General features: G+C 37.0%; 3 protein-coding genes across 3 annotated transcripts in view; 2 read left to right on the top strand and 1 right to left on the bottom strand.

The window, feature by feature from the left end:
- LOC136969069 (mediator of RNA polymerase II transcription subunit 26-like) overlaps positions 1-3513 on the top strand; it is a 69793-nt gene extending 66280 nt beyond the window's left edge. Inside the window, exon 3 of the mRNA XM_067263162.1 lies at positions 679-3513. Within this exon, the coding sequence (XP_067119263.1) occupies positions 679-2376 (1698 nt within the window). The 3' untranslated portion in view covers positions 2377-3513. The remainder of the gene's footprint in view (positions 1-678) is intronic.
- On the bottom strand, positions 3458-26096 carry LOC136969063 (SCL-interrupting locus protein-like). Its single transcript, XM_067263151.1, has 20 exons — positions 25999-26096; positions 24405-24461; positions 24234-24338; positions 24052-24167; positions 23095-23189; positions 22956-23015; positions 22661-22878; positions 22507-22590; positions 22355-22441; positions 22138-22285; positions 10921-11024; positions 10760-10850; positions 9398-10428; positions 9257-9323; positions 9142-9198; positions 8641-8723; positions 8525-8564; positions 8384-8446; positions 3940-4070; positions 3458-3878 (listed from the first exon to the last, which is right to left on the bottom strand). Exons 2-20 carry the CDS (start codon positions 24443-24445, stop codon positions 3566-3568), a joined length of 2934 nt encoding a protein of 977 aa, XP_067119252.1. The 5' UTR covers positions 24446-24461; positions 25999-26096; the 3' UTR covers positions 3458-3565.
- On the top strand, positions 20715-21501 carry LOC136969054 (uncharacterized; the record flags this gene model as incomplete). The annotated part of the gene is made up of 2 exons (XM_067263137.1): positions 20715-20892; positions 21011-21501. Coding segments are annotated over 2 exons (660 nt in total), but the record flags the coding sequence as incomplete, so codon positions are not given.
- Positions 26097-27167: the final 1071 nt, after the last annotated feature.

The following is a 27167-nucleotide window of genomic DNA, read 5'->3' as shown; positions in this document are numbered from 1 at the left end:
TGACAAATTTTTATGAAGTGCTTACACAAGTTAAGTGAAAAAATGTTAGTTTTGAGATTTGAAGAGAACTGAAAAGAGGACTTGAGTGTTCACATAATATGGTAGTGTTACTTCTTGTCAACTCAACACTATGATGGCATTACCAGCAAAGTTGACTAAATAGTGATATGATTGAAATCTCTCCACAATCCAGGCCATTTTGCAACTATGAGATTTTAGAGTAGACATAGTAGTCACTGCCATGTATAGACAATCCTATAGGTACAATACTGTACAATCAATTGTTAACTGAATTATACTGTAAAATTCAGTAAACTTTGTTACAGTAGTAGCAAAAACAGTAAATTTACTCCCAAAACTGAATTTTGACTCTGATGGTTAAAGAATGAAAGATAATCAAGTTCTTACTGTAATTCTTTGTTCATTTCAACAATTTAGGCCGCGACTCCACTAGCCGTAAAAGGGCCGTAAAAGCTTTTAATCACGTGACCATGATATTTTACGCCTGAGCAGGTCGTAAAATATCATGGTCACGTGATTAAAAGCTTTTACGGTGAGGGGTTTTACGGCTAGTGGAGTCGCGGCCTTAGTTGATTTTATTTAATATTTGAAGTGTATAAAACTTTCTGTAGAGATTGTTTCGTTTGGAAAGTAACGTAATTTTTTTTATAATTTCAGAAAACGAGAATAGGAAAATTCATAAATGAACTCCGGAAGAAAACTTCGAATGAACAATTAGCTAGAAGAGCAAAAGAATTGGTAAAGAAATGGAGAAAACTACTGCCGGTTCCAGACCACCCAACAATCAATGGAGAAAGAATAGTGGGAAGTATCAGTACTCCTCCAGTGGGAATGACTCCGGCTGGTCCAGGTCCTGGGCCGGGAGTGGGACCCGGTCCTGGACCAGGAAACAAACCAGCTAGTCCAGCAATATGTAGGACTGGCAGTGGCAGCATTGCCAAATTTGCCAGTCCAGCATTGATGTCTGAGAGAGCGACTAGTCCGTGTTCTAGTGCTTCTAACAGTCCACATTTACCTCCTCGACATCAAGGGTCCAACAGAACGACGGTTACGCCTTCCGTGCATGTGACGAATAAATTGCCTGCGTCGGATCAAGCCTTAGGTAGCGTCGTCAGTAACGGAAACAGTGCCACTTGTAATCAGATGTTCAAGCCTGTCAGTCCTGCGCTAGCTGCAGTTCAAATGGTGAGCGGTGCTGGCGGGAAACAGGAGTTGCATCTGTCTGGAACAAACCTGGCTTGTCCCAAGCCTCACAGTCCTGCTGGAAGAAATCCGGTCAGCTTACATAATAGTTCGAGGTCACTTAGTCCCTGCCTTAACATTTCCAGTAAATCATTACCGAGTAGGCATCTTCAGGAAACATCTTCGCCACACTCGTCTGCTCAGCATTCTACGATATCTTCTCATTCTGGAATTAGCCATTCCAGTTTAGATTTAGCTAAAACAAATGCAGCTAACAAGAGGCTGAGGAAAGATCTCTCCCCCAGTTTGGCGGGTAAAAAGAGACGCATAGAAGACCAGGTACTTTTGAATGCCAATGTGGCTAATGGGATGGATCCCGCTCACTTCAAAAACAGAGTCACTGTCGAGATCATGCCCAGCAAGGGGTCGGCGTTCGAAAGTTTTAAAGCAAATGAAACCAAGGACGAGACAAAAGAACAGGAAAGTGCTTTTAACGACAGCTTCGGAAAGAAGAAAAAGAAGGTCGGACCACCATCTCACCATGAAGGACCCAAGACAGAAGGAATGTCCACCGGTTTAAAACTTCAGAAAGTGAAAACTACTCAGCAACTAATAGCCGAATTGCAGGCTAAGAAAGGTGCAATGCCTTCTATTGACTTATTACCAAATTTAACTTCTGACTCTAGGAATTGTAGGACAAACGATGTCACTCTGGGATTACTGTTAAAGCGATCAGGTAACTGTGCTCTGTTTGGTTCCGATGCCGAAGTGAACAAAACAAAATCGGAACTGATGGATAGGTTCCTCCAGGCGTCTGCCAACGAAAAGGGACTGGAATCTCCGGCCCGGGAATCCGCGCAACTAGATCTAGCTCCTCCTGAAGAAAAGCCGAAAATCCACGTGGATCGAGTGGGGGAAGAGATAGAACAGCTGATGGCATCACTACCAGACATCAGTTCATTAGAGATCCCAGAAGAGGAAGAGGAATATGTCCCAGTGAAAGTGGAACTAACCGAAGAGGCAATCCTAAAGATATCGACAGAGAACTGGGAAAATGTGAACGGCGAATATGACAGGGAAGGAAAGTGGAAAGAATGGCACGAAATGACCACTAGAGAATCATACGAAGGTGATTCCTTAAATATATTGCCTTATGTAAATATTGACTGGTAAAAAATTTGCAAAAATTAATGTTAATTCAAGGTTACATTGATAAACCTGGGAATGTGTGAAAATGTCTTGTATAAAAAAAACCTTGTAAATATGAAGAGATTTTTGTTTTCTTGCATTCAAAAATTGTTCAGTAAAAAAATAAAGCCCAAGGACAAGTGATACTAATAGAAGTCATTTCTGATGAATTAAATCTTAGCAGGCACCACTCTGAAGGCACGATTCGTTCGGAATCGCGCCGATGTGTCAGAGTTTACCGACGGTCCGACTAATGTACATATATCGAGTTCCGTTACGTTGGTGGGAGGGGAAGGCCCGCCGAACCGCCGACTTCAAACGCGACTGTAATGGCAAATCTGAAATCTGTATAAAAAAATTGCACGCATGGAAAGTTATTTATATTGAATGCAATATCCGGCAACATTCCAAATATTAGGCAAAGTTGCAAAAGGAAGAGCTAGCCGCACATTCCCCTCCCCATACGGCACGTTAATTGTTACGATTTAGAGTTTGTAATAAAAAAAAAAACCCAGTAGTCTCTGCAATTTGATTGTAATTTAGACAAGAGGAACTGCCACTACAATCATATCGTTGTCAGTCTTGTTGTGAGTAGACTGCTTTATTTTTGATGTAACGGGATGGTAGAAAAAAGTAAAAACTATTTTGCATTGTTATTAAGTAAACAAGCCTGCTTTTGTAATTTTGAATATTATTATCTGTTTGACAAAACTTCCATAAAAAATATATTCAGGGGAATATCCGATGAAAAAAATCCATGTGTTAATTTCGTATACTGATGTACAGACACATTAAATTATTGCATGCAAACCCGGACGCATTCCCGGGAGCAGACGGGTTTTGGAATCGTGGCCGCCACCAAAGCGTTAAGTTAGAATCTTACGTTCTAGTCTGTTGTTGAACGTCATTCAAGTTGCGGCGGTGCCATGAACGGTTCCACCAACAAAGTTTATGAATGGAACTTGTTGTACCGAGACTAGAATTACTGAAATGCCGAGAAAACAAAATCTCGTATTTGTCACTTTTTCACGTCTAGTCTACGTTCTTTAAGTATTTCATTCCAAGATTTTAAGAAATTTGTGCAGTTATATTTTATTAAAAAAAATGTTTTATACATTGAAATCTGATTACTATTATATAAAAAATATTTTTTCCTTGATATTTACATTTCACATCAGTTTCGTTTGACGGGCGTTTGTTCTTGGGAGGGGGTGCTCCGGACTGCCACAAGTCCATGCTTCTCCAGATAGTTTTTTGTGGCAAACGAAACGTTGGACGGAGACAGGCCATACAGGGTGAAGTCCGTGGGACGATTCTCCAGAGACTCCTTTGCAAGGCCCTCTGACGATGACTTTGCTTTGGTGAGCCGGGACGGACATTCATCTCCCAGGTATTTCAGGACGAGTGCATTTGTCACCACACTCTCATCGACTTCGGGGAGTGTGGTGTACCGTAACCTAGGAAGATGTCCAAGTCCAAAGGAGATACTGAAGCAAGAAATAGTTTTAATTTAAAAGTCTCAACACTATAAAAATTGATAAAACTTACTCTTCTCCACTTGTAATCAGCGACACGTCTGCCATCCAGTTTCCAAAAGAATACAAGTGAGAACTCTTAACGGATCTCTTGACCTGTTGTCCCGAGTTCGAAGCCTTCAGTAAAAATCCGTTTATATTTTCCTAAAAATTAGGAGGACACACTATGTAGGTAACAAGTAAATTTTTTAAAGAAGCATTTACAATAATACTTGAATTTGCCTAATTTTATCATCTCAAACAATCTATACACTATTTTCTCACTTTACAGTCACTCACAAAATTCTTTTAGATTGCAGTAATTTCCATTTCATTGTTTAGAAAGCTTATTCACATTTTTTGCATGCAATTAGCAAGTGACACTTTAGCTACGATGAATTCCATTATACACAAATAATGTAACATATAAGAATTGCTTCTTTGATAGAAATATGGAAAACATCCTTGCAGTTTTCATCGTTAGTAGTTTGCCACGATTTTTTTAGTTTGGAATCTTGGTTGCTGTAAGCAAATTACAAAGCACACTGTTGATTGTACAGTAGAGAGTCGTTAATAGGAATCAATTGGGGACTGGGGTTGTTCAGATTAGTGATTTGTTCAGATTACCGATTATGTACAAAAAAATATATTAACCTGTCCAATGTTCGAATTTTTCTTCGTTGCCTGTTGCTTCGTGTTGAATTTTCGTCGATTTTAAGCCTAACAAAAATTTTTATAATAATAATCGAGGCTATTGTATCGTTAAAAATTATTTCTTCATTTTGTACAAACAAAATAAATATATTGAAGAATATAAAAACATGAAAATTATACTTTAGAAGTAAATCTAGTATCAAAAACGTTCGATTCAGCATGACACAGTCCGACTGAAAATCGTGCCGATTACCGACTCTCTACTGTAGTTTGAATATTTTATTACTTAGAGGTCAATTCTACATAAACAACAGGCTTGCAATTTGAGAATAGAGTTCATTAATTCTGTGCACAATAAACAGTTGAGCTCTATGGTCTGCATAAAATTTACAGGCTAGAGCTCGATAATTACTAAAGGCTCTCATAGAAATGATTTTAGCAAAAGAAACAGAAGATTTGCCATCTTCTGTCTGGAGATGAATGATTTACACGTGGCTATATGTCAATCATTCCTCTTTCACATGTTTGTTTTTGTTAAAGCCAAATAAGAGGGCTCGAGACAACCGTGCAGTTGTGTTATTTGTCTGACTACCTTCAGATCACCATACAGATGAAACATTATTATGGAATTTGTACCATTTCTGAAATTTCCTCGAGAGTTCTTAACTTAAATTCTGCCTATGGTGTAACAGGCAGAGTAGTTTAATTTGTGAGGCCAAATTATTTTTAAAAAATCTTGCAGGTTAGAATGGGACATTGATCTTTGTACAATAGTTTACAGGTGCAGACTGTGTATAAATTATTATTCTCAACCGACCAAAAGTGAAAGTTTCATTCTGTTAGGAAGTCTTTGGCAAAGACAAACACCTAGCACTAAATTGTATTTATTCTTATCTACAGAATTCTATGAGAAAATTAAAAAAAGACTGCAATTCTTAACATTAACAGTTTTTCAAATTTTGAGTATGGCAGTCAAAGATTTTGGATAAAACTATTTTCTGACAATCTCTCACTGACAAAATTTAAGAGCCCATAGAAATTCTCTGGATCTGTTGCCAAGTGGCATTTTGAGTGGTCATTAAACAAGCTTGTGATGACTTGTTGGGCATACAGTTTCAGCGAACTTCTATCTCGTCCACTTGTCACAGAGTGCGGATTGGTAATTCAACAGCATAAAATTTGTTAAAAATGATTTAAGTATGTTGCATTGTTACTAGAGGATTTGATCCCGGGATCCTGATTTTCGGGATCCCGGGATCAAATCCTCTATTCCAGTGTTTCTCAAACTTTTTGGACCGCGACCCCCCTTCTGCACTTAAAAATTTCAAAGGACCCCCGAAGAATAAGAATAAGTATGTGTCGAAAAACATCCCGGAGGGAGGGGGTTAGGCTCGTATTTAAATATTATTTATATGTGCAATTTATTTAAGTAAAAATTATTTTATATATTTTTTATTTCTAAACATGAATCCATAGTAAATTTATAAAATATTTGAAAAAATTGATCTGGCATCAATTTTTCAACGACCCCCCCAAATATTTTTCGCGACCCCCACTTTGAGAATCACTGCTCTATTCGACCACTTTTTAGTCCCGAGATTTTCAGGATTGACCTCATTTTAAAAAAGTTGCAAAATAGAAGCAAAATGTTCAGTGCCAGTGCTCTTAAAATGATAGGCAAGCAATTCTGTTAATATAAAATTTTGTGTATTTTGAACTAAAATGATAGGCAAGCAGTTCTCACTGGGTTACCTGGTAATATACTTCATTTTTGTATTTTTGCAGGCACCAATCGATTTTCTGGTGCAGTCGAGGGCACTTTTGGTTGGCTGTAGAGTTCTAACATAACCCTACAAAAATTCTAATAAGTCATTCAATGGAGGAATATCATTACCCTTAAGTGAGTGCTTCCCCCAGCCTCTGGTTGTTGCATCCAATTTAAATTAAATAATGAACATAAATAATATGCTCATCTATATTAAAATTTAGAGCTTCTAAGGATCAAATACACTCTGTAGTCGATTAAACAAAATTTTAACACGTGTCAGGTGTGTTTATGTTATCTAGCATTGATGTACAGTCCACAGCTCTGTCACACCTGTGTATATATGTGTGACAGAGCATAAATGCACAACACCATATATCAGCATATATATGTGCAACAAATTAAGAAGCAGACTTGGTGATGAGACACTGGATGCATTATTATTTCTCAGATCATATTTTTGCAATTCAAATTAGAATGTTCCTATTGGATTAGTTTTCTTTATTAATCAGTCACATTTTTCTTAAATACTTTTTGCTGAGAAACTTACTTTACTACCTACTTACTAGGTTTTTACATGAAAGTTGTCGATTTAATTGACGTTAAGAGAGATTTTTGTTAATTTTCAATGTTTATTTGCATAGTTTGTTTACATAAAGGTTTTTTCAATTTATGTATTTTAAAAAATCTCACTGATGCTTGAAAAAGAATAACTAACATGAAGACAGACTAACCAGAGTTAAAATCACTCAGACTCTAAGTCTGATTAGTTAGAGCAGCAGTTTCCAACCTTTTTCTGACCAGGGACCACTTTGATTTCATTGTTGTTAGCAGGGACCACAAGATTTAAGCAAAATAAACTTTAATCAAAACTTTTAACATAAGTAATCGTTAAACTCAAGAGTAGCATGCTTTAATAATACCTCGTAGAAAACATAACATTTTTATTAAAAATTAAATTCAGTTTGTATCAATGTGGGAATAACAATTTAAAATGAATAAAAGTTTTAAATCTTTCACGGACCATATTTTAGCTCTTGCGGACCAGTGGTTGGGAACCGCTGAGTTAGAGTGATTAGATTAGCTAGGAGTATACCGTAAAATATGATTTTTGTCTAAATTTTGATTTGTTGATTAAAGAGCTGATTTCTGTAAACTTTTCTTATTTTTTATTAAACATCAATACCGAAATAATCCCGGGATTAGAAATAAGGGCCGGGATCGAATTCCCTAATTGTTACTCAATTTCTAAAAAATTTAGTTTATGCATCAAAAACAAGCAGTTTTAGCCAGCTTATTGGTATACCTTTGAGTATCGCCTAGTGCTGTGGGTGACAAGTTTCCCAGAAAGTCAAGTGTCACACTTGTGACAACTCCCCAATTTACCACTTTATACCACATACAAGATGTGACAAGAAGCTTTGCGAGTCTACCTGTGCCATAGCACACTATCAAATTTTACAAATTTATCAAGCAACTTTACGGACACCCAGTACAGTTTAAATATCAATTGGTCTAAACATAGGCATTTAGATAATCATCTTATACTAAGGTTAATAATTTAATTGCTCTAAAAGAATAGATTGACTTAAACCCTCAACTTTTCACCACGCAGATGCATCTACGTACCAGTCGTGCTACCCAAACATCTCCGAACTTTGTAGTCTTAATTGGTTTGACAGCAAGCAATAACTGGCAATGCATCTACATGGTAAACAAAGTAAATCATGGGTTTGAGTTTCACTTTTGGTTGTTTTTTTTAGACAACTCAATAATAATAATAATTTAATTTAATTTAGTACAAGATAGCAGCCCAAACTATTCTGTGCTATATTTTGGCCAACAGGTTAATAAGATGGTAAATCATGAACAAGAATGGTTCTACTTTTGTTTATTTTAATTTTATCCCAGACACATGAATACAATTAATTTGAAAGCCTCCAGTGAGCCTGAACTGTAAATTTGCTTGTATGAATAGCAGAGCAGAAAGCTCTTCATGACAGATTCCATTTATGGAAAAACTATTGAGTTTTCAATTTTATTAAATAAAAATAATTACCAAGATATTCTGATAGATGTTCTCTGACAGATTGCCACGGACGACTTCCCGGATCGTATCTAACTAAAATATAAATGCAATGATGGATTCCTCCTATTTATCAAATTTACATGACAAATTAAATTGATAAAAACCTGTTACCTGATGAACATTTTTGCTTCTGATGCAATCTTCCTCGTCCCTGCCGGAGAAACAAGCATGGTTGAATGAAGTCATACAAATTCTAACACAAATTATATGTGGATCGGAATCCCTACCTTTCGACTTTATCATCATTTTTGTCTGGGGACTCTTCCACTTTGTTCTGGATTTGTTTAGACAGAACTTTATCTATATTACCCTAAGAACATGATGTGAGAAATGGAGGATTAAAATGCCACATAAGGATGGCAATAGCACGAAGAGTATTTTTATAGGAAGTTTCTGACATAAAACCCAACTTGTGTGTAAAATTTATGTGTAAACAAAAGTTTAAACATAAAGCAGGTTTTCACTAGTAAAAGTTTCAGTTTTGGAATTAGATTCCCCAAGTGTTTGTTTTTTTTACTCATTGGACAAAGAATCTGGCCACGAGGTTCAAAAGGATTGCCAATAGGAGTTTTGATGGATCTTGTGGATCAATTTATGAAGCATTAAAACCAAACTGTATTTTAGAATAGTGTGTATAAAAAGCAATTAAACAAATTGTCTGTACATTGCATAAATTAATACCTATAAAAATACTCGCTCGTATTACTTTCCAGTTATTTTGTACTTACAAGAATGTTTTCGTAGAACATGTTACTCGGTACTTCAGCTGGGATGTTGGTTTCTGGCTGAAATGTAATTTTGTTAAGTTCAGAATAATTTGAACAAAAACAATAAAATACAAACCTGTACATTTCCAACGATACTCGCGCTCTCTCCCAACATTGAACTTTCTTCCGCATCGTTGGCACCACTGTCGGATTTTGTAAATCAGGTTAATTATATATTAGACGCCGTTTCCTACCCTAATAAAAAATGAAACGTTACCTGCACGTGCTGGCTGGATAATCTGGTATATCGACGTATATGGATGAACTGATACTCTCGTGGTTTTCGCACACTGTATCCAAACGAATGTCATCAAGAGGCAGAGATGGTTCTGCAACCCAAACATTATAACCATCTGACTGTTTGAGGGAGTCAAATTTATTAATCTGACTATTTATGTTTTGTTTAGGGTTGCTTCTCTCACATAAGTTACTTTTTATGGTTCGAGTCCTGTTGTATTTTCTGTAAAAATGATCGTCATCCGTCTGGACTCCTTCGGTTTTTAAGATTTTATCTTGCTCCTTGGAAGCTTGATTTTCGCTGTCTTTCAGACTTAGACTCGTCATGGTGGATACAGAGACGGAAGGGTTCTGTTTTTCAGCAGAAGATTCCTTTGTATGATTTTCATTCTGTGCTTTCAAGATTTGTTGTATCTGTTGTTGTAAGTGTTGCAGCTGCTCTTCTTGGTGCCTGAGGAGCTCATATATGTCTTTGGATATGGATTCCTTTCTCAATATTTCTTTGGTTATTGCATTTTCCTTTTGTAGTATCAAATCTTTGTTACATGTTTCTTTTGGATAATTTGCTCTTTTTTGTAATGCAGGTGCTTTCGTATGAATTTCTTCTGGATTAGTATTTTTCTTCTGTCCTTTCTCTGTTTCCGTGTTTGTAACTGTATTTTGAATATCATTACACTTAGATTTAATTTTACCCAAATCGGATTTATGAGTTAAAAGCAAAAGTTGTTTTTTAATAGGAATTAGTGACTTTTTTAGTGGCACATCTTGAAAATGAACAGGATTCTCTTTTTCGCCAAGAGCAATGTTTGAAGAATTTTCTCTCGACTCTTTGGAATTTAATATATGAGAAGTAAGTAAAGATTTTGAAATATTTCTTTCGTCTTGTGAAGAGTATGAAGTAACAAAAGGAGTCTTTCCAATGTCTTTTCTAGCACCGTTTGTTTCCAAGAGCGGTCGATTGATGCTATCTGACAAAGACAAATCGGGTACTGTCGGCTTGGGATTTATGATCTGAAATAATGTGTTGCTTCAATATTTTGTTACAATTGAATCAGATTTCAATTCAAAGATTGATGGATTTGAACACTACAGTTGTTGCATGTGCTCTGTTACAATAGTTTCCAACAATGAAGTGAAAGTATTAATATGTACTATAATTAATGAACACATTGGCCAGTGAAGTAGCTTTAAATCTTTAAAATTTTACAAAGGAGCCATAAGTTTTTAAATGGTAACAGCATTAACACTTCATCAAAAATTAGAAAATGAAACACACCCAAAAGCTTATTTTCCATTTCTGTTACATACTGTTTCCAGCTAAGAAAAACATTTAAAAACATACCCTTATTTGCTGGGGATGTGGACAGATTTGTGGCATGTCAATATTATCGGCTATGCGATGTTCTCTCTTTTTCTCGCTCTTCTCTGCACTCCTGTTAATGCACAATTGTTTCAGATAATTAAAACAGAAATACAGTAAGAATATAGAATGTTGATCCTCACATTTCTTTTAATCTTTCCTCCGTAGTGTTCAAAAATTCCAACTTAGTTTTATCGGCAATCCTGGAAAGTTCGATCTTTGTCACCTTGCTATCCACTACGGGAACCTAAAAATTTTATACTAATCTTAAATTTAAGGGGACACAGGCAGAAATTTCACTAAAATCGGTATAGTTTAAGGGAATATGAGTTTTTTTAATTATTGTTTTTTAAAAAGATATATTTAACAGACATTCAGAAAACGCATAACATTTCTCCGAGCGATCTGTATATAAAGTGTTATAAACAAAAAATCATAGGACTAGTTACCGATTGTACCCCGTTTGAGATGCCATTGCTTATGCTTGTTTTCGTCGTGGGGCGGCACATTGGATGGCGGACGTGTACGAAGTATGCCACGTAACATTTCCCTATGCCATTCGGCCACGTAACTACTCTCTTGCCTCGCATTTGACATGTTCCTGATAACTTATTCTTCTCGCTTCAGTTATATTTATTTACATCAAGACAGTCAAATGCAACATATGTCTATTAACTTTTATCATCATAATATCGTGATAGAATTATCCTTGTTAATGAGTGGTTTTACCTTTGTTGTTTCATATATTTATTCATTATTATGGCTGTATTATTAAGTTAGCAGGAACATGTCAGATGCAAGGCGAGAGAGTAGGCCAGATGGCATCGAGAAATGTCATGTGACATACTTTATATGCGTCCACCGTCCAATGTGCTGCCTTGCGATGAAAACAAGCATAATGAAGCGTGTCATGTAACATTTGTCGGTGCTGTTCGGTCACGTGATTACTCATCTCAGACATGTTTCCTGATAACTTACTCTTTTTGCGAAGAATTTGCTGAACTTTGAAGACATCATTAATAGAAATATTAAAACTTCATTCCACTCTAAATATGGATTAAAATCAACATATTATAATAACGTATGATAATGTGATAAATAACTAATAATTCTGCTCTACTTTCAAATGGCCTAATCTCTCGTGTGGTGAACAAAATTGTATAATATTTATTTACATCAAGACATTAGACACCTTATGTTGCATTTGATTAATATTTATCATCATAATATATATCATGATAGAATTATTGTCGTTAGCAAGCAGTTTTACCTTTGACGCTTCAATAGTCAATAATAAGTCGTTTCTAGTTACAATAAAAATACTGTAGTATATTATGATCTATCAGGTGATGTCTTCAAAGTTCAGCGAATTCTTCACATAAAGAGTAAGTTATCAGGAAACATGTCAGAGATGAGTAATAATGTGACCGAACAGCACCGACAAATGTCACGTGACACGCTTCGTATGCATCCTCCGTCCAATGTGTCATTCCGCAACGAAAACAAGCTTAAGCTATAGTGTCTTTGAACGGTGTGCACTCGGTAAGTATTCCTACAATTTTTTGTTTATAGCATATTGTGAGATCTGGAAATCCCCTGGAACGAACGTTGTAATATATTATATTCGAATTAATAATTACCCCTTTCCTCTATCCGGTTATAATCCAAATATAATACGAATTATAATAAAATGAATCCCTATATCAAATCGAAAAATTCTCCTATTATAAACAGCCCGTCTAAAACTGACTTGGATGTAAACATCCTGCCTAAAAACGGTCCCGGACGAGAAAATATGCGTCCCTGGCCGTATAACTGTCAACTATCCATTGTTCTTATGCTGCGTACAGATCATCTTGCAACTTAAGTTTATAGTTAGCATCCGAATTCGCTGTATTGTTTCCAATCCCGGGCACACCTATGGCCTAAACACCTGCACGTGACAAAAATTCCCAGCAGAAAAAGATATATAAGAGGCTCCCTTCCTCCCTCTGGGTGGAGAGTCTTTCATCGATTAAGATCGAGTCGCGAGAATATATTTGACTATTGTGCCGTAAGTGCCATCGAACCTGCCCTAGAAAGGAATATTCGATCATCGTGACGAACAGCATATTAGAATTACTGATTGTCCCAGAGGTATGGAACCCACTTATGTGAACTCTCTCTCTGCCGTCGCGTGATAGGGCTATATAGAGCTATATATATATATGTCACCCCTTTTAATGTCAGATTTTTGTAACGTATACTTTGTTTTCCATTAAATCGTTGTTAACCTGTTAAATGGTGTCTTGTTTGCTCGAATATTCGCTTATCGTCTTACCACGACTCCACTTTCCCTCCTACACTCGACCGGATGAACAAAATCCCGTTTTTACGGGATCCTTACCGACAAATAAGCCATCTCTGACTCGTGGGCAAGTCCCTCCGACTTGTTGCCGACATTAAACAGAGGTCTGACCTCGTCGACCCTCCTCGGTACCCACAAATTGGTTTTTCAGAAGTGGGGTTTCGACTTTTTCGGAACCCTGGTAAGGCGAACGAAAAAAGCCATATCCGAGCAATACGACCTCGTCTGAATTAGGTCTCTTTTTCTACCTTAGATACTAGAATTGAGCCGTAAACGCAATGGAGGACAATCCCCATCCTGCGGCTGGGCCAAGCAACCCAAATCCTAATCCAGCGCCGAACCCCCTCACGTTGGGCGGTCTGGGCGGTATTATACCCTTATTGCCAGTATTCACGGGAGAAGCAGGTGGTCTTAGAATAACTGATTTTTTCGATTCTTTAGTGGACGTTACCAAGGTCGCCGCCTGGTCAAAGGCACAGATGTTAGCGGTAGCTAAGCTAAAACTTACGGGAATAGCTAGAGAATTTGTCCGAAAGGACAGACGAATTAAAGAAGTCGATGACTTCGACGAGTTTAAAAGATTAATGATAGCCCGCTTCGAACGCGAGCCATTTACCTTTAGATTATCAAAATTTTATGCCTGCGTCCAAAAACCGGACGAGGATGTACAGACATGCATGCCGCTAGACTCCAAGCGCTGGCGATGGAGATAGAGATCCAGCCCGAACCCGGTGCGAATGCTGCGGAAACTGCGATTATCGAAAGAGTTCAAAGAAAGGAGCTAGACGAGAGACTCAAGGCACAATTTTTAAACGGGATTGATATCCGGATCCGAAAAAGGACCATGAGCAGACAACCGGCAACGTTCGATGAGGCCTTACAAACCGCTATTAGCGAAGAAACCATCGAGAATCTCACCGCACACCCGCGAGGGATCATGCGTACAATTAGGGAAACCGATAGATCGACTGATTCTCCCCCCTCCTTAGAGGATCTCCAACGTTTAACCGCCGCGGTGGAGGAGCTTAAAACTCGAATGGATGGTTTAAAACGCGACTCTCCTAGCATTACTTCTCGAAACCCTATCTCTAGCCAGAATAATCGAGGGAACTTTAATAAAACTTTTAATAAACCGCCTTTCCGGCGGAGCGAAAATCGTTTTAGTCCTCCTAGTCGTCGATCCGATTGACCAAATATCCAACCTAACCTAATCCGGAATTCGCTCGATAGCCGAGATCATTATGATAACAATCGAGGTGTGCGACAACGAAATGACTCCTCACAGAGACGCGAAAGAGGTTCGGACAGTAACCGGGTCCGTTTCCGACCGCAGCCTACCGCTGAGGATCGAACCCACTGGATAGGAAAAATAGGACTAACGACAACCTTTTCAGGAAATAACCCCATCATATTAGTCTATGTTAACAACGTTCCTGTGAAAATGCAAATTGACCCTAGAGTAGAGCGCACGCTCTTATCAAATACCCTAGCCAATAGATTAAAAGGAAAAGCTTCTATAAAGTTTGGACGTAAACAAAAATTAGGAAACGTCTTAGGGAAGCCAACCACCGCCATAGGAACGGCAATACCCACTTTTAAATTCCGAGGAAGGAAAGTTAATATACCCTGTGATATCGTACGAGCCGAGGTCACAACCCCGTGTGAAGGGATTTTGGGACAAGACATCATCAAAGCCGCCGGATTAACCCTAGACCTTGCGAATGCTCAAATAGTTCTACCTAATCGGAAGACGATACATTTTTGTTCAGCCAGACGGCCGCGCAGAACAAAAAGGCGGCGGAAAGACCGCCATAAAAGAGAGAAAAACCCGTCGGACCTCCTCCGAATGGAACGACTAACTTCTGCTGAAAGGAAGGAAAGGAGAGGAAACCAACAAAAACGGAGCGCAAAAGGAAAAATTTCAGCCCATAGAAAGGTTAAGCGACCTAGAAAACAGCAAAATAACCCTGACATGATCGACGAGCAACCCGTCGTATCACAGGGAGAAGACTCAGTAAAGGCCGCGCCACAACCGAGTGTTTATTCCCCTCCTGAAGATGACTTCACCTTGTCCTCTATACTCCCTCCATTGCCGGAAGAACAACCTAAGCCGAGCTATGAACGGGAAAGCGAAGCTTCAGAGGCGGAATCAGACGAAGAACCGGAATCTACCCCCCCGTACGCCCTTCGAAGCCAAGGGCCGGTTGCGGAACTCCCTTGGGTAATGCCTCACCCCACGCGCAGCCGCATACCTCGATTCATTTCACCTGCCTCTAGTAGGTCATCTTCCCCATAATTTGTACTTATGGCAGATTTTATAACGAATTTGACAACTAAATTAACTTGCTAAATTCCTTCTATATCTGTAATGGCCTATCAACAAAGAAACAATGTCACTCCACACACCGCCCGCACTCCGCTTTTTGATCCACCACCGTCCCGAAGAGCCTCCCGATCAACTCTCCCTTCGGGCAACCGCCGCCACGCTTCTTGCCCGTAAACACTGGTATCATTCCTTCCTACATCTGTAAGGGAATATATACAATGGACCATATTATTATACCAATCACCTGATTATCCACATGTATAATAATCGTTATATTCTTATATATATATTAAGTACCTCAATATGTATAAATCCATAATAAAAACAGAGGAAAAAAAAATATAAAGGGTTTTTGTCCTTCATTGATTTCGGTGACCATTTTTCTACGGCCGCCTTTTGTCGCGCCCGACGTAACTTACCGTAACAATATCGGTTACCCTAAAATAGACTATTTTGTAGAACTATGAGGGACCCGCCATATTAACAAACAAATATTTCCCCCTGTTCTAGTGAACGACACCCTAGCTCAAGAAGTGAAGCTTGAACCCAACGGCTTTAGCGAGACGTGCGCCCTACCCACTACTCAGGATGAAGTATCCTCAGTTTTTTTTCCTTCTCCTCTTCCACATCGAGTTCACACCAACGGAAACCTCCATGGAACTCACGAAAGGCGTTATCTTCCTTCATCAAGGAAATTTCCTAATGACCGCAAGTCACTGGACCTTGGTCACTGAACTCTCCTTCGAACATGTAGAGCGCCAAATTCAATTCATCTCACAATCTCTGAGCTATTTGGAGGCGAAGCTTCAACCACTTGAACATGTCCCTACAAAAGGCTTCGAGGTGATGCGAGCTTCATTTCTTAATTATCGTAGAGAATATCAGGAGCTCACTACTCTAATCACTTTACCCGTGCCACAGAAAGAAAAACGAGGTCTAATCGACGGCGGAGGAAAACTTCTTAAATTCCTTTTCGGAACAGCCACCTCTGATGACATCGAGACCTTAAATACCGAAATATCAAATCTCAATCAGCAAAATGCGGGAATTATCCATTTATTACGCTCGCAGGCTACCTTGTTAAACGATACTCTCAATATAAGCAAAACCAACCGACATCAGATTTATGTGTTATTCAAACGTCAAGAATCTTTTGAAGAATTAATGAAGCTATATAGCTACGAATTAGCTTGTGAAATAATACTCCGAATACTCGAATTCTCTATCCAAGAATTCCACCTCCAGTTAGTAGCATTGCGAGAAGCGATTGATGTTTTGGAACATAGCCAATTAAGCTCTTATTTTATCTCCCGAGAGATTATGTTACAAACTCTCCGGGATATTCAACTTCAGCTGCCTGAAGGCTACTCCATGATCGAACCTATTAAACCGGATACCCTGTTTAAGTACTATCAGTGGATTACCACCATTGCCGTAGCTCTGCCCGGCAAATTAAGAATATTTGCCAAAATTCCTTTGATCACCCCAAGTGGATACTTTGATATGTATGAGATTATAAAATTTCCTACATATATATCTCCCCTCAAAACCTTCTTCCAGTTTCAAACTGTTTATCCTATCATTGCTCTATCTATGGATAGACAATCCTACATGTTATTGCAACGACATGAATTACTACTGTGCCAAATGGCCCATTTACCCATTTGTTCCCTAGACGTTCCTATACAACGATTCCCTCAACAAAGTTGCGAATATGCTCTGTTTAGCGGAAATGAAAACAAGGTCAAAGACCTCTGCACTCGCCAGATAGTAACAAAATATGCACCCATTTTTAAGAGAGTGGATCAGCAAGGAATGTGGATCTATTCCACTTCTGACCCTCTCACTTTAACTATCCGTTGTCCTACTAGACATCAGAAATCACCCTTTTCATCTACCGCGCACAGAATCAACAATACAGGGATAATCAAGCTGCAAAACGCATGTACAGGCTACCTGCCTGGAATTATCCTCACCTCGCACTTCCAAATGCAAACAACCCTACAACTCGAAATTGCGCAACACTTAGTGGTTCCCCAAATCGAGCAAATCTTGAACCGAACAGAAATTCAGCTACTCCAGAAACGACTCGTCGAACCACAAACACCCGAACGCGTGAATTTGAACGCGAATTCCGATATTAAACTCGCCGATCGATCGTTATCAGCCGTCACCTATGACCTCGATCACCTGTTACGAATAACACCGAAATCAACTCCCTCATCCTCCCCTTCTTCGGTAATAACCCTAATCGCCAGCTGCCTTGGGATCATTGTTATTGGACTCTGCCTCATCTGCATCTTTCGATATTACCGACGATGCAAAATAAGTCGTTCAACGAACCAACAACGTCCACCGGAAATAAGACCGGAAGAAATTCCCCTCAACGAAAATCTAGGTCAACCTCGAGCCGAGACCCTGCCTAGCCCTTCCCAGGAAGTGACACCCCGAGGCGATCTAACTCTACGAAAACAACAACCCGTTGTTCAAACCTATTAAGGGCACCTTAACTAAACATCCAACCGCCATATTGTAATCCATTTATATTTTTACTTTATATTATCCTAAACATTTTTTTTTCCTTCGTATCCGCGTTATAATCCATATTATTTTAATTTTTAGTTAACCCCATTGAGAAATTTTTATATTTAGCTAGTTTTGAGCTTAGACAAAATTATCGAGAGAGAGAGTAAATCGACAATTATTGTAAATCTTCCTACCTCTGTACCGAACTCCGTGAGAACGCCGAACACCTTTTCATTGATCTAAAATTTTTCCTAACTGTGAACAGTCCAATTTCAGCACCTCAACCCGTAGAATGCGGACTCACGAACCTGTTACGACCAGACATCCGAATTAAGTGCCAGAAATCCATCCATGTGGACGCACGACAAAGGAAAACCTTTCCCAACTTACCTGCGATTTTATCAGTATCCGACACCGTTTATATCCGTACATTCAAATAGTAACGATCACCAACCAACCATCTAGCTTCTTCACACAAAGAAAATTCCAACGAACAGTCTCAACTCACTGTGAACTTTGAACTGCACTCTCGACCCGAACTCAACAATGACGTCATCCAGCCAACCGACCACTTCCAAGCCACCCAGGACTTACGTCTCCTACCCTCCAGCTATAAAGATTGTCACGCGTCGAACACGCGTCAAGATTTATTTGTATATACTTGATATAGAATTTCTGTTTAACGCGACTAAGTCGCCGCTCGTTGTAAACTTTGTTACCGATTACTTATCATCAAGAGAGAGAAAAAAAAACCCCCCACATCAATTTCATGTAACCATACCTCTTGCCCCTCCGAACAATAACAGAACAAATCATTTTAAAATCACACTAATTAAGTATGATTTTAAAGAAAGCGTAAAGTGAATGTGAGATCTGGAAATCCCCTGGAACGAACGTTGTAATATATTATATTCGAATTAATAATTACCCCTTTCCTCTATCCGGTTATAATCCGAATATAATACGAATTATAATAAAATGAATCCCTATATCGAATCGAAAAATTCTCCTATTATAAACAGCCCGTCTAAAAACTGACTTGGATGTAAACATCCTGCCTAAAAACGGTCCCGGACGAGAAAATATGCGTCCCCGGCCGTATAACTGTCAACTATCCATTGTTCTTATGCTGCGTACAGATCATCTTGCAACTTAAGTTTATAGTTAGCGTCCGAATTCGCCGTATTGTTTCCAATCCCGGGCACACCTATGGCCTAAGCACCTGCACGTGACAAAAATTCCCAGCAGAAAAAGATATATAAGAGGCTCCCTTCCTCCCTCTGGGTGGAGAGTCTTTCATCGATTAAGATCGAGTCGCGAGAATATATTTGACTATTGTGCCGTAAGTGCCATCGAACCTGCCCTAGAAAGGAATATTCGATCATCGTGACGAACAGCATATTAGAATTACTGATTGTCCCAGAGGTATGGAACCCACTTATGTGAACTCTCTCTCTCCCGTCGCGTGATAGGGCTATATAGAGCTATATATATATATATGTCACCCCTTTTAATGTCAGATTTTTGTAACGTATACTTTGTTTTCCATTAAATCGTTGTTAACCTGTTAAATGGTGTCTTGTTTGCTCGAATATTCGCTTATCGTCTTACCACGACTCCACTTTCCCTCCTACACTCGACCGGATGAACAAAATCCCGTTTTTACGGGATCCTTACCGACAAATAAGCCATCTCTGACTCGTGGGCAAGTCCCTCCGACTTGTTGCCGACATTAAACAGAGGTCTGACCTCGTCGACCCTCCTCGGTACCCACAATATTTTATATGGATTATTCCTAAAAAAGTTATATGTATTTCCCAAAAATTATACAGAAATGTTCAAGTCAAATTAGTCTAGAATCGATTAATTTTACGGAAGAAAACCTTTCAAACAGCCGTACCACTAAACTGCACAAGTGCCGAAAATTCGACATTTTCCAAAGAATTTAAAGCACCAAATAATTTTGATGAAAATATAGGATCAACTTCATATCAAAAACAGAAATATTTCAAGGAGACAGGCCACGTGTTTGGAAAAATCAATGCCCTGGATTAGAATTATTAGTTTAGAAGCAATTGAAAATTTAACAAAATCACTTGCATGCCCAAAATATTATCATCAGAATTTAAAGATAATAGAAAAAAAGTGAAGGTATTGCTTCTGCCATAATTGTAATGAAATAATTACTAAAGTAAATTCATTGGTTTTTAATAAAATAAATAAAACTTCTGATATTAATACTTTGGCTGTAATATCAGCAAAAAATAACAGTTTTGGGTTTACTACATTAGCAAATTCTTTTCTGGGATGAATATTCCAAGACCTTTCCATCTGAAAACTTTTCAATCAATCTCTAAGACAGTTGATAATGCAGTATCTGAAGTTTTAGAAGAACATTTTCAGGAAGTTCCTAAGATAATAAAAACTGAATATAAAAAACTGGATGCAGCTAATGATGATGATATTATTAATATTGCTGTTAGTTATGACGGCACATGGCACAAGTGAGGTCATTCATCATTATTTGGGATTGGTGCTGTTATTGATATTTTGACAGGTCTTGTCTTCATTTTGCTGTCATGAGCAAATATTGTCATGGTTGTTGCTTAAAAATGCAAATTCTAAAAAAATTTTAAAATCATGACTGTCAAATAAATTACAGTGGATCATCAGGTGCCACGAAAGTGGAAGCAGCATTATAACTATTTGGACGCTCAATAGAAAAATATGGACTTTGATATCTGACTGTTCTTTCTGATGGTGACTCCAAAACATATCATAAGTTACAGGAAAATATTTATGGTGAAAATTATATAATTAGCAAAGAAGAATGTATATATCATGTTTCAAAACGAATGGGTTTGGCACTAAGAAAATTAAAAGAAACAAGTAAATTGACTGGAATAAATTTAGGAGGTAAAGGTCGTCTCACAAATGAAAAAATACAAAATTATTATGGACAAGCATTAAAAAATAATGCACCAGATATTGAAAAAATGAGAAATGCTGCTTTGCATTCCTTTTTCATATGAAGAGCCACATCATACATTTTGTCTCACCAGTGTCCAGTATTGGTTTCATTTTAAACAAGCTCTTGAAGAGCCATCTCGAAAACGAAAACACACACCCACACTTCCAAAAGAAATTGGTCAAGCTCTTTTGCCTATATACAAACAATTGACTGATCAAGAACTTTTAAAAAGATGTACTAGAAATAAGACCCAAAACAACAATGAAAGTCTTCATTCACTTATTTGGCAAAAATGTCCTAAAATTAATTTTGCATCTTTAAAAACAATTTCTACAGCAACTTCCTTGGCCATTATGCAGTTTAATAGGGGTCCTACTGCATTTATAAACACCCTTACTAAATTAAGTATTCCTACTGGAAATTATCATCTGGAAGCAGCAACTTTTACATTGAAAAGGAAATTATCTGATGCTACTAGATTCTCAAGTGAGAAGGCCAAAAAAGATAGAAAGGATAAAAAAAATGAAAAGATTGAAAACAAGTGATAAAAATGAAGCTACAGAGGCATAGTATATGAAGCAGGAGCTTTCTAAACCAGAATTAACAATTTTATATGCATAATTCTCTTTAAAAACTTTAAACTTGTTTTTCTCAAACTGTGATTTTTGCTATTTTACAGTTTTGGGAAATCTATAATTTAAGAATTGCTGGATGTAGATTTGTGAAATTTAGCACATATCCTCACTAATATGTGTGGAAATGGGCCATATACTTTATTTTATGTAATACTTATAAATTTATTAATATAAAAAAAATGATTAAGTATACAGAGTCTGAAATATTTGATATTAAAAGTAATTTAAGCAGTATTAAATATATTTATCTCATACACCAAAACCACTTATTTTATCCTTTTCTTATAACATTAAAGATTAATTTAATAGATAAATATCTAATACTCTAGTTATCATTTTTTAAAAATAGATTTCCTTAGGGCAAAACAAAAAAATTAAAAATTTCTTAAAATAATTACCTAAATCTTTAATTCAATATAAAAGTTGTTAAACCACATTAAGTTTAACAACATATGATTATTTCATTGCTTTAGATCAATTACTAAAAAAGTTTGAAATTTCAGTAGTGTGTCCCTTTAAATATGGTATTTTGATCTTGATTTACAATAAACTCACCCTCGCCAATGATGTCGCAGTTGATCCGGTATACAAATTGTATGATAAGTGACAAGTTCCAGATCTGGTGACAAAGTCATAAAATTCCGGATCACCATATAAGGAAGAATAGAGAACAACAATAAATGTTTGAGGTGGAAGACATAATCTAAGAAGGAAGAAAAACAAATTAATAAATGAGCTTAAAAATATTTTGCTTTATAAATTTGTATGTCACCTTTCTGAATATTTCGAGCAACTGATGTAACGTAAACAGGAAACCCAAACAAATGGATGAAAAATGTTAGGAATGCCACTAACCCATCTGAAATTGCATTGCAATATTCAATTTTTGATTTAAATGAATCAAATTTTAATAGTTTTACTTACATTCCGACAATCGGAAATCCAAAAACTTTTGGATCGTTCTCTAAAAGCATCACCAAGTTTCTCATCTTGTCCATACTTACAAATCTAGTAAATCAATTAAGGAATCAATTAGTGAGTGCACAATTTCAATGCAAAGCAATCGTTTGTAACGTACCCCGTCTGCATTTCGTTCTCCGAATTTAGCAACTTATTGGATAGGGCTGTTTGTAAGATGGGAATCCGAGGAACAGGAGTGACCGAGAATTCCACGTCCGGCACCACCATTTTTGCCGACACCAGGCAGCTGGGACCCCGAATTGCACAGCAAATTCTCAATTTGACAAAGTCACTTGGTACGATGGGAGAATCATTACGACATCTCAGACAAATAGCCTTAAAAAAAAAAAAAAAAGAAGATTTTAAAATTAAATTTTCTGTAAGCAAATTACATTCATTAAAAGAAGACTTACATCTGCATCGTTTAAAAAATCTTCATCTGTAAAGTCATCGTGGCAAGATTTTTTCACAAACTGAAGCAAAATAATAGCAACTATCATCATCCGAACAAATTCTGCAGAAAATACAAACAAACATAGAGCAATTACATACTTTAATTGGCACGACAATATCGCAAACAGATGGTTGTGCACCTCCATTTCCTTCCAAATGTTGCAGCAATATGTCAAATCTCCCGTCAAGCACTTCTAATAAGGTAAATATTTAATTGCCTAAAATTATTATCATTTAAATTGATATTTAAGAACTGTCAGAGATTGCAATGAAAGTATGAAAGACAATCAATAAATAACCAGCCAATAAGCAGATCTAAAGTAAAGTGCATTCATTCTACAAAGCATGCCATAATATAGTTCCTAATTCTAGAAGTTGACTGGACCACAGAAATTCATTGATGCACAAATATGTATAAACCAGACAACATACACCAAGTCTAGTTCAAGTGAAGGCCATACAACTTTTATTTTCTTTGGTAAGTTAATGAAAGCAACAAAAAGTCAGGCAATTTTGATATGACTAAAAGGCACGGGGTATCATCCGCACTTAGCTCCAAAATCCTTCTGGGACATCTTTTAAACGTGGAATCACGAAGCTTGTAGACGGTGGAATAAATACCTAAAGAGCTAGAGTAATTACATACAAAACACTCGTTACATTTTATTATTGGCTATTTATTGATCACTTCTTAAATATTTTGGAGCAATTGTTTGAAACATTTAGATTTGAAAACAAATATTTAATTCAAAGAACTTAAAGACTATTTAAAATGCAGGCCAGAAAATTTTAGCAAATTAATAAAACAATTGAATCCCATGTAACTGCTTCCTGCACAAATTTCCGACACACCAATTTAAATATAATAAACATCCCAAAGCACAATGCGTCGATACTAAACCAAACAATTGCCATAATTAATTGGGCTATTGTTTTGCTATTATTAATAATTAGATATTAAGTATTAGATATTAAGAGATGGTGCCTAATGTCTACCTCAAATACCAAATTATTTCAAACTGGTTTTTTCTTAGAAAATTATAAAAAAAGGCTTACTTGAATCTAAATTAACTAATCCCATCAGAGAGGACGTTATCGTTATTTGCTTTTTCTCTTCCAATAAGTTCCATCCTGAACTGAGTGCTTTATCTCTGATCAGTAGAATCGGATTCCTAAAGTTTGTATGTGTAAAGAGATTCATTTTATAAATCAAGAAATTTGTGTGTACGAAACCTTACCTGTACGGACAAAGACGGACGATGCTACTCGGTCCACAAATCTGATGATCCCAGAGCGGAGCCAGAGAATTTGAAACTTGGAATGGCATTATACATTCTTGATAACTAAGGAAACATAATTTAAAAATAATTTTTCCATAAAAATGTGATTAGAAATTACGGTATTCATACCCTATCTCTTTATCTTCAATTCCGTCTTCATTAATTTCCATGACAAACACTTTTCCACTAAAAAAAATTAAAAATTAAGAAAAATTTTAAATTGAAAGGATACAAGAGAAACATTCACATGAAGAGGCGTTAAAGAACATTAAAATAAGTATTTTCCTGCGAGTGTTTTGACATATTTATGAACGTCGTTTTCTGCCTGAAGACGACGTTCATAAATTTAAAGGATTTAGGTGTCACGCGAAATTTGAAACCAAGCTAAGGTTGCACGGTAAATCAACACCTTACTCTAGGGCTTATTTATACTTCCAGCAGCAAGTGCCAGAGTACCAATTTATTTACACTTGCAGTCAGCAAATGAACAAAGAGATTGCATGTCATTATTTAGTTTAAAGATAGCATATGCATGCCCTTTACTATATTATCATTTGCTAGTGTGGTTAAATGGCCAGGCATTGACTCTGCCAACATTCATTTGCTCATTCACTCTCCACCAGAAGTATAAATGACCACTTTATAAATACATTAAGCTGCAAACAATCTGCTTGCTTGATCAAAGCCGGAAGTACAAGAATGAGCATCAAAATCATAGATGGGAGTACAAACTTACTTTAAATGTCATCTTTGAAATCTTCCGGCCATTCGTCTTTCTCAAAATACTTTCCTTTGAACCTCGCAGATCTTTGCTGGTATCTATCCTATTAAAGTATCTCAGAAGCTAATTTTTGACAGCATGCAAAACATTTCCTTTCGACATTCTTTTCAGACACAGGTAACAAAAAATTGGATGTGCCAACTCTGAGGAATAAGGTAGGACCTTGCGCACACAGCAGTGATTGTCGATTGTAAAAATACTAGCCGCAACGATGCTTTGCCCGCAGTCAAAAAATGGTTCGTAAGATGCTTTTAATGCTCGGACACGATGTCGTCAGCATGTGAGTATTTTGGAAACGACAAATAGCCAGAACATTCCCAAGACAACATTCAAGGAAAGTTTTTGCTCTCGTCCATTAATTAAATCACTCCTCATATAAATAAACTATTAAACACGATAAAAGACTTTTAAAGCCTTGTCCACCGGAACTAATAACCGGATGGCCCTTATACACGGATAGGTATTAAAAGCCTTTTAAAGCCATTTGCTTTCTTAATTAACCAGACTTTTCTATAATTTAATACGAACAACATTAAACTTAAACTTATTTAATAAAGAAACCATCTTAGATGTATTCATTCGCATTCCACAGCATGAAATAACGGTTAATGTTACCCTTGGTGCCAAGATGGCGGCTTGTCTCTGATTCCAGCAAGGAAACAGTGGGATGCACATTCTAACCTAACCTAACCTTACCTAACCTATTCTAATAAATTACCATAATTATTAGCAACCAAATTATTAGAATAGGTTAGGTTAGGTTAGAACGTGCGTCCCACTGTTTCCTTGCTGGAATCAGAGACAAGCCGCCATCTTGGCACCAAGGGTAACATTAACCGAAATAACAAACAACCCACTGAGCCCTTATAATGTGACAAAAGTTACTTTTAGGTCGTGTATCGCGAATAAATAAGGATAAAAACAAAAATAACAAATAGTCACCCATCAGAGGACGAAAATAAGCATTTCAACTCAACATAACTAATAATTTACTTAATTAAATAACCAACTCGAACAAGCGAACGTACAAATTACGCGCGCCCACCATCTTTATCTTTCTGTTGTCGATTTGTCGTCATCCTTGCGACATGTTGCCAATTCTTGTGGGAATTTTTTAATTTATTATTTTCAGAAAAAAACTATCTTGCTTGTTGTATTTTATAAATAAGAAAGTCACCTTTCGAAAAATATAATTACTTTATATTTCACAGTAAAATCGTATTAATGCTTTTTTTTTTTTTTTAATTGGAAATACAGGGTACGTTCGTTAAGTAAAACGAGTTAAACGAGAATGACGTCATCGTTATTCTTGTTTCGTTAGACTTTTCGAACGATTCGTTATAACTAAATGGCTGTTTCTAAAATTGAAGATATGAATGTTGCTAGTGCAGCCTTATCCAAAATATTTTTCTTAGGTAGCTTAGGATGGACAGTTATTTCAATCATTTTACCTTTTAATTCACAATTTAAACACTCGAGTAGATCTAGAAACATCGATATCGTCGGGCGCCATTTTCTTAACAAAGTAAACTAGTAACTCTTTCCTTCGTGAGCTTCGTTAGAGTTTACGTCATCACCGCGGAGCATGCGCACTGAGCGAGAGTACTACTTTTCGAACGATTCGTTACTAATGCGTTTAACTCGTTCGACTTAACGAACGTACCCACAGTAGCGTAACATATGCCGCGGCCTAGGAATGTGGTAGTACTTCAGACGTTCGCTACCAGGTGCCTAGTTTACTAGAATACCTAGATATCAGAGTAGCGACATACGAGTCATCGCCGCCATGTTTTATCGATTTTCATCACGTGGTCTATGGGTTTACATTAAGAAATGACGATTTTTTTAGTTTAATAAAGCATTTTTACGAATAAAATGCTTTATTAAACTAAAAAAAGATCGTTTTTTAGTTTAAAAAAGTTTAGATTAGTTTAAAAAAACATTTTTACGTATAAAATGCTTTATTAAACTAAAAAAATCGTCATTTCTTAATGTAAACTCATAGACCACGTGATGAAAATCGATAGAACATGGTGGCGATGACTCGTATGTCTACTCTGATATCTAGGTACTCTATCGTTTACCATTTACTGTCGCCTCGCTCGACAGTG

The sequence above is a fragment of the Centruroides vittatus genome, unplaced genomic scaffold (assembly GCF_030686945.1).
Source record: "Centruroides vittatus isolate TY-2023 unplaced genomic scaffold, ASM3068694v2 contig_17, whole genome shotgun sequence".
Taxonomy (NCBI): Eukaryota; Metazoa; Arthropoda; class Arachnida; order Scorpiones; family Buthidae; genus Centruroides; species Centruroides vittatus.
This window is presented reverse-complemented; position numbering and strand designations above follow the sequence as displayed.

Coding starts and splice junctions, on each gene's coding strand:
- LOC136969063 (XM_067263151.1), bottom strand. CDS start 24,445: ATGGAAATTAATGAAGACGGAATTGAAGATAAAGAGATAGG. Junction 22,442..22,506: donor GGATTTCCGATTGTCGGAAT/GTAAGTAAAACT, acceptor ATGCAATTTCAG/ATGGGTTAGTGGCATTCCTA. Junction 9,199..9,256: donor GTATCGTTGGAAATGTACAG/GTTTGTATTTTA, acceptor ATTACATTTCAG/CCAGAAACCAACATCCCAGC.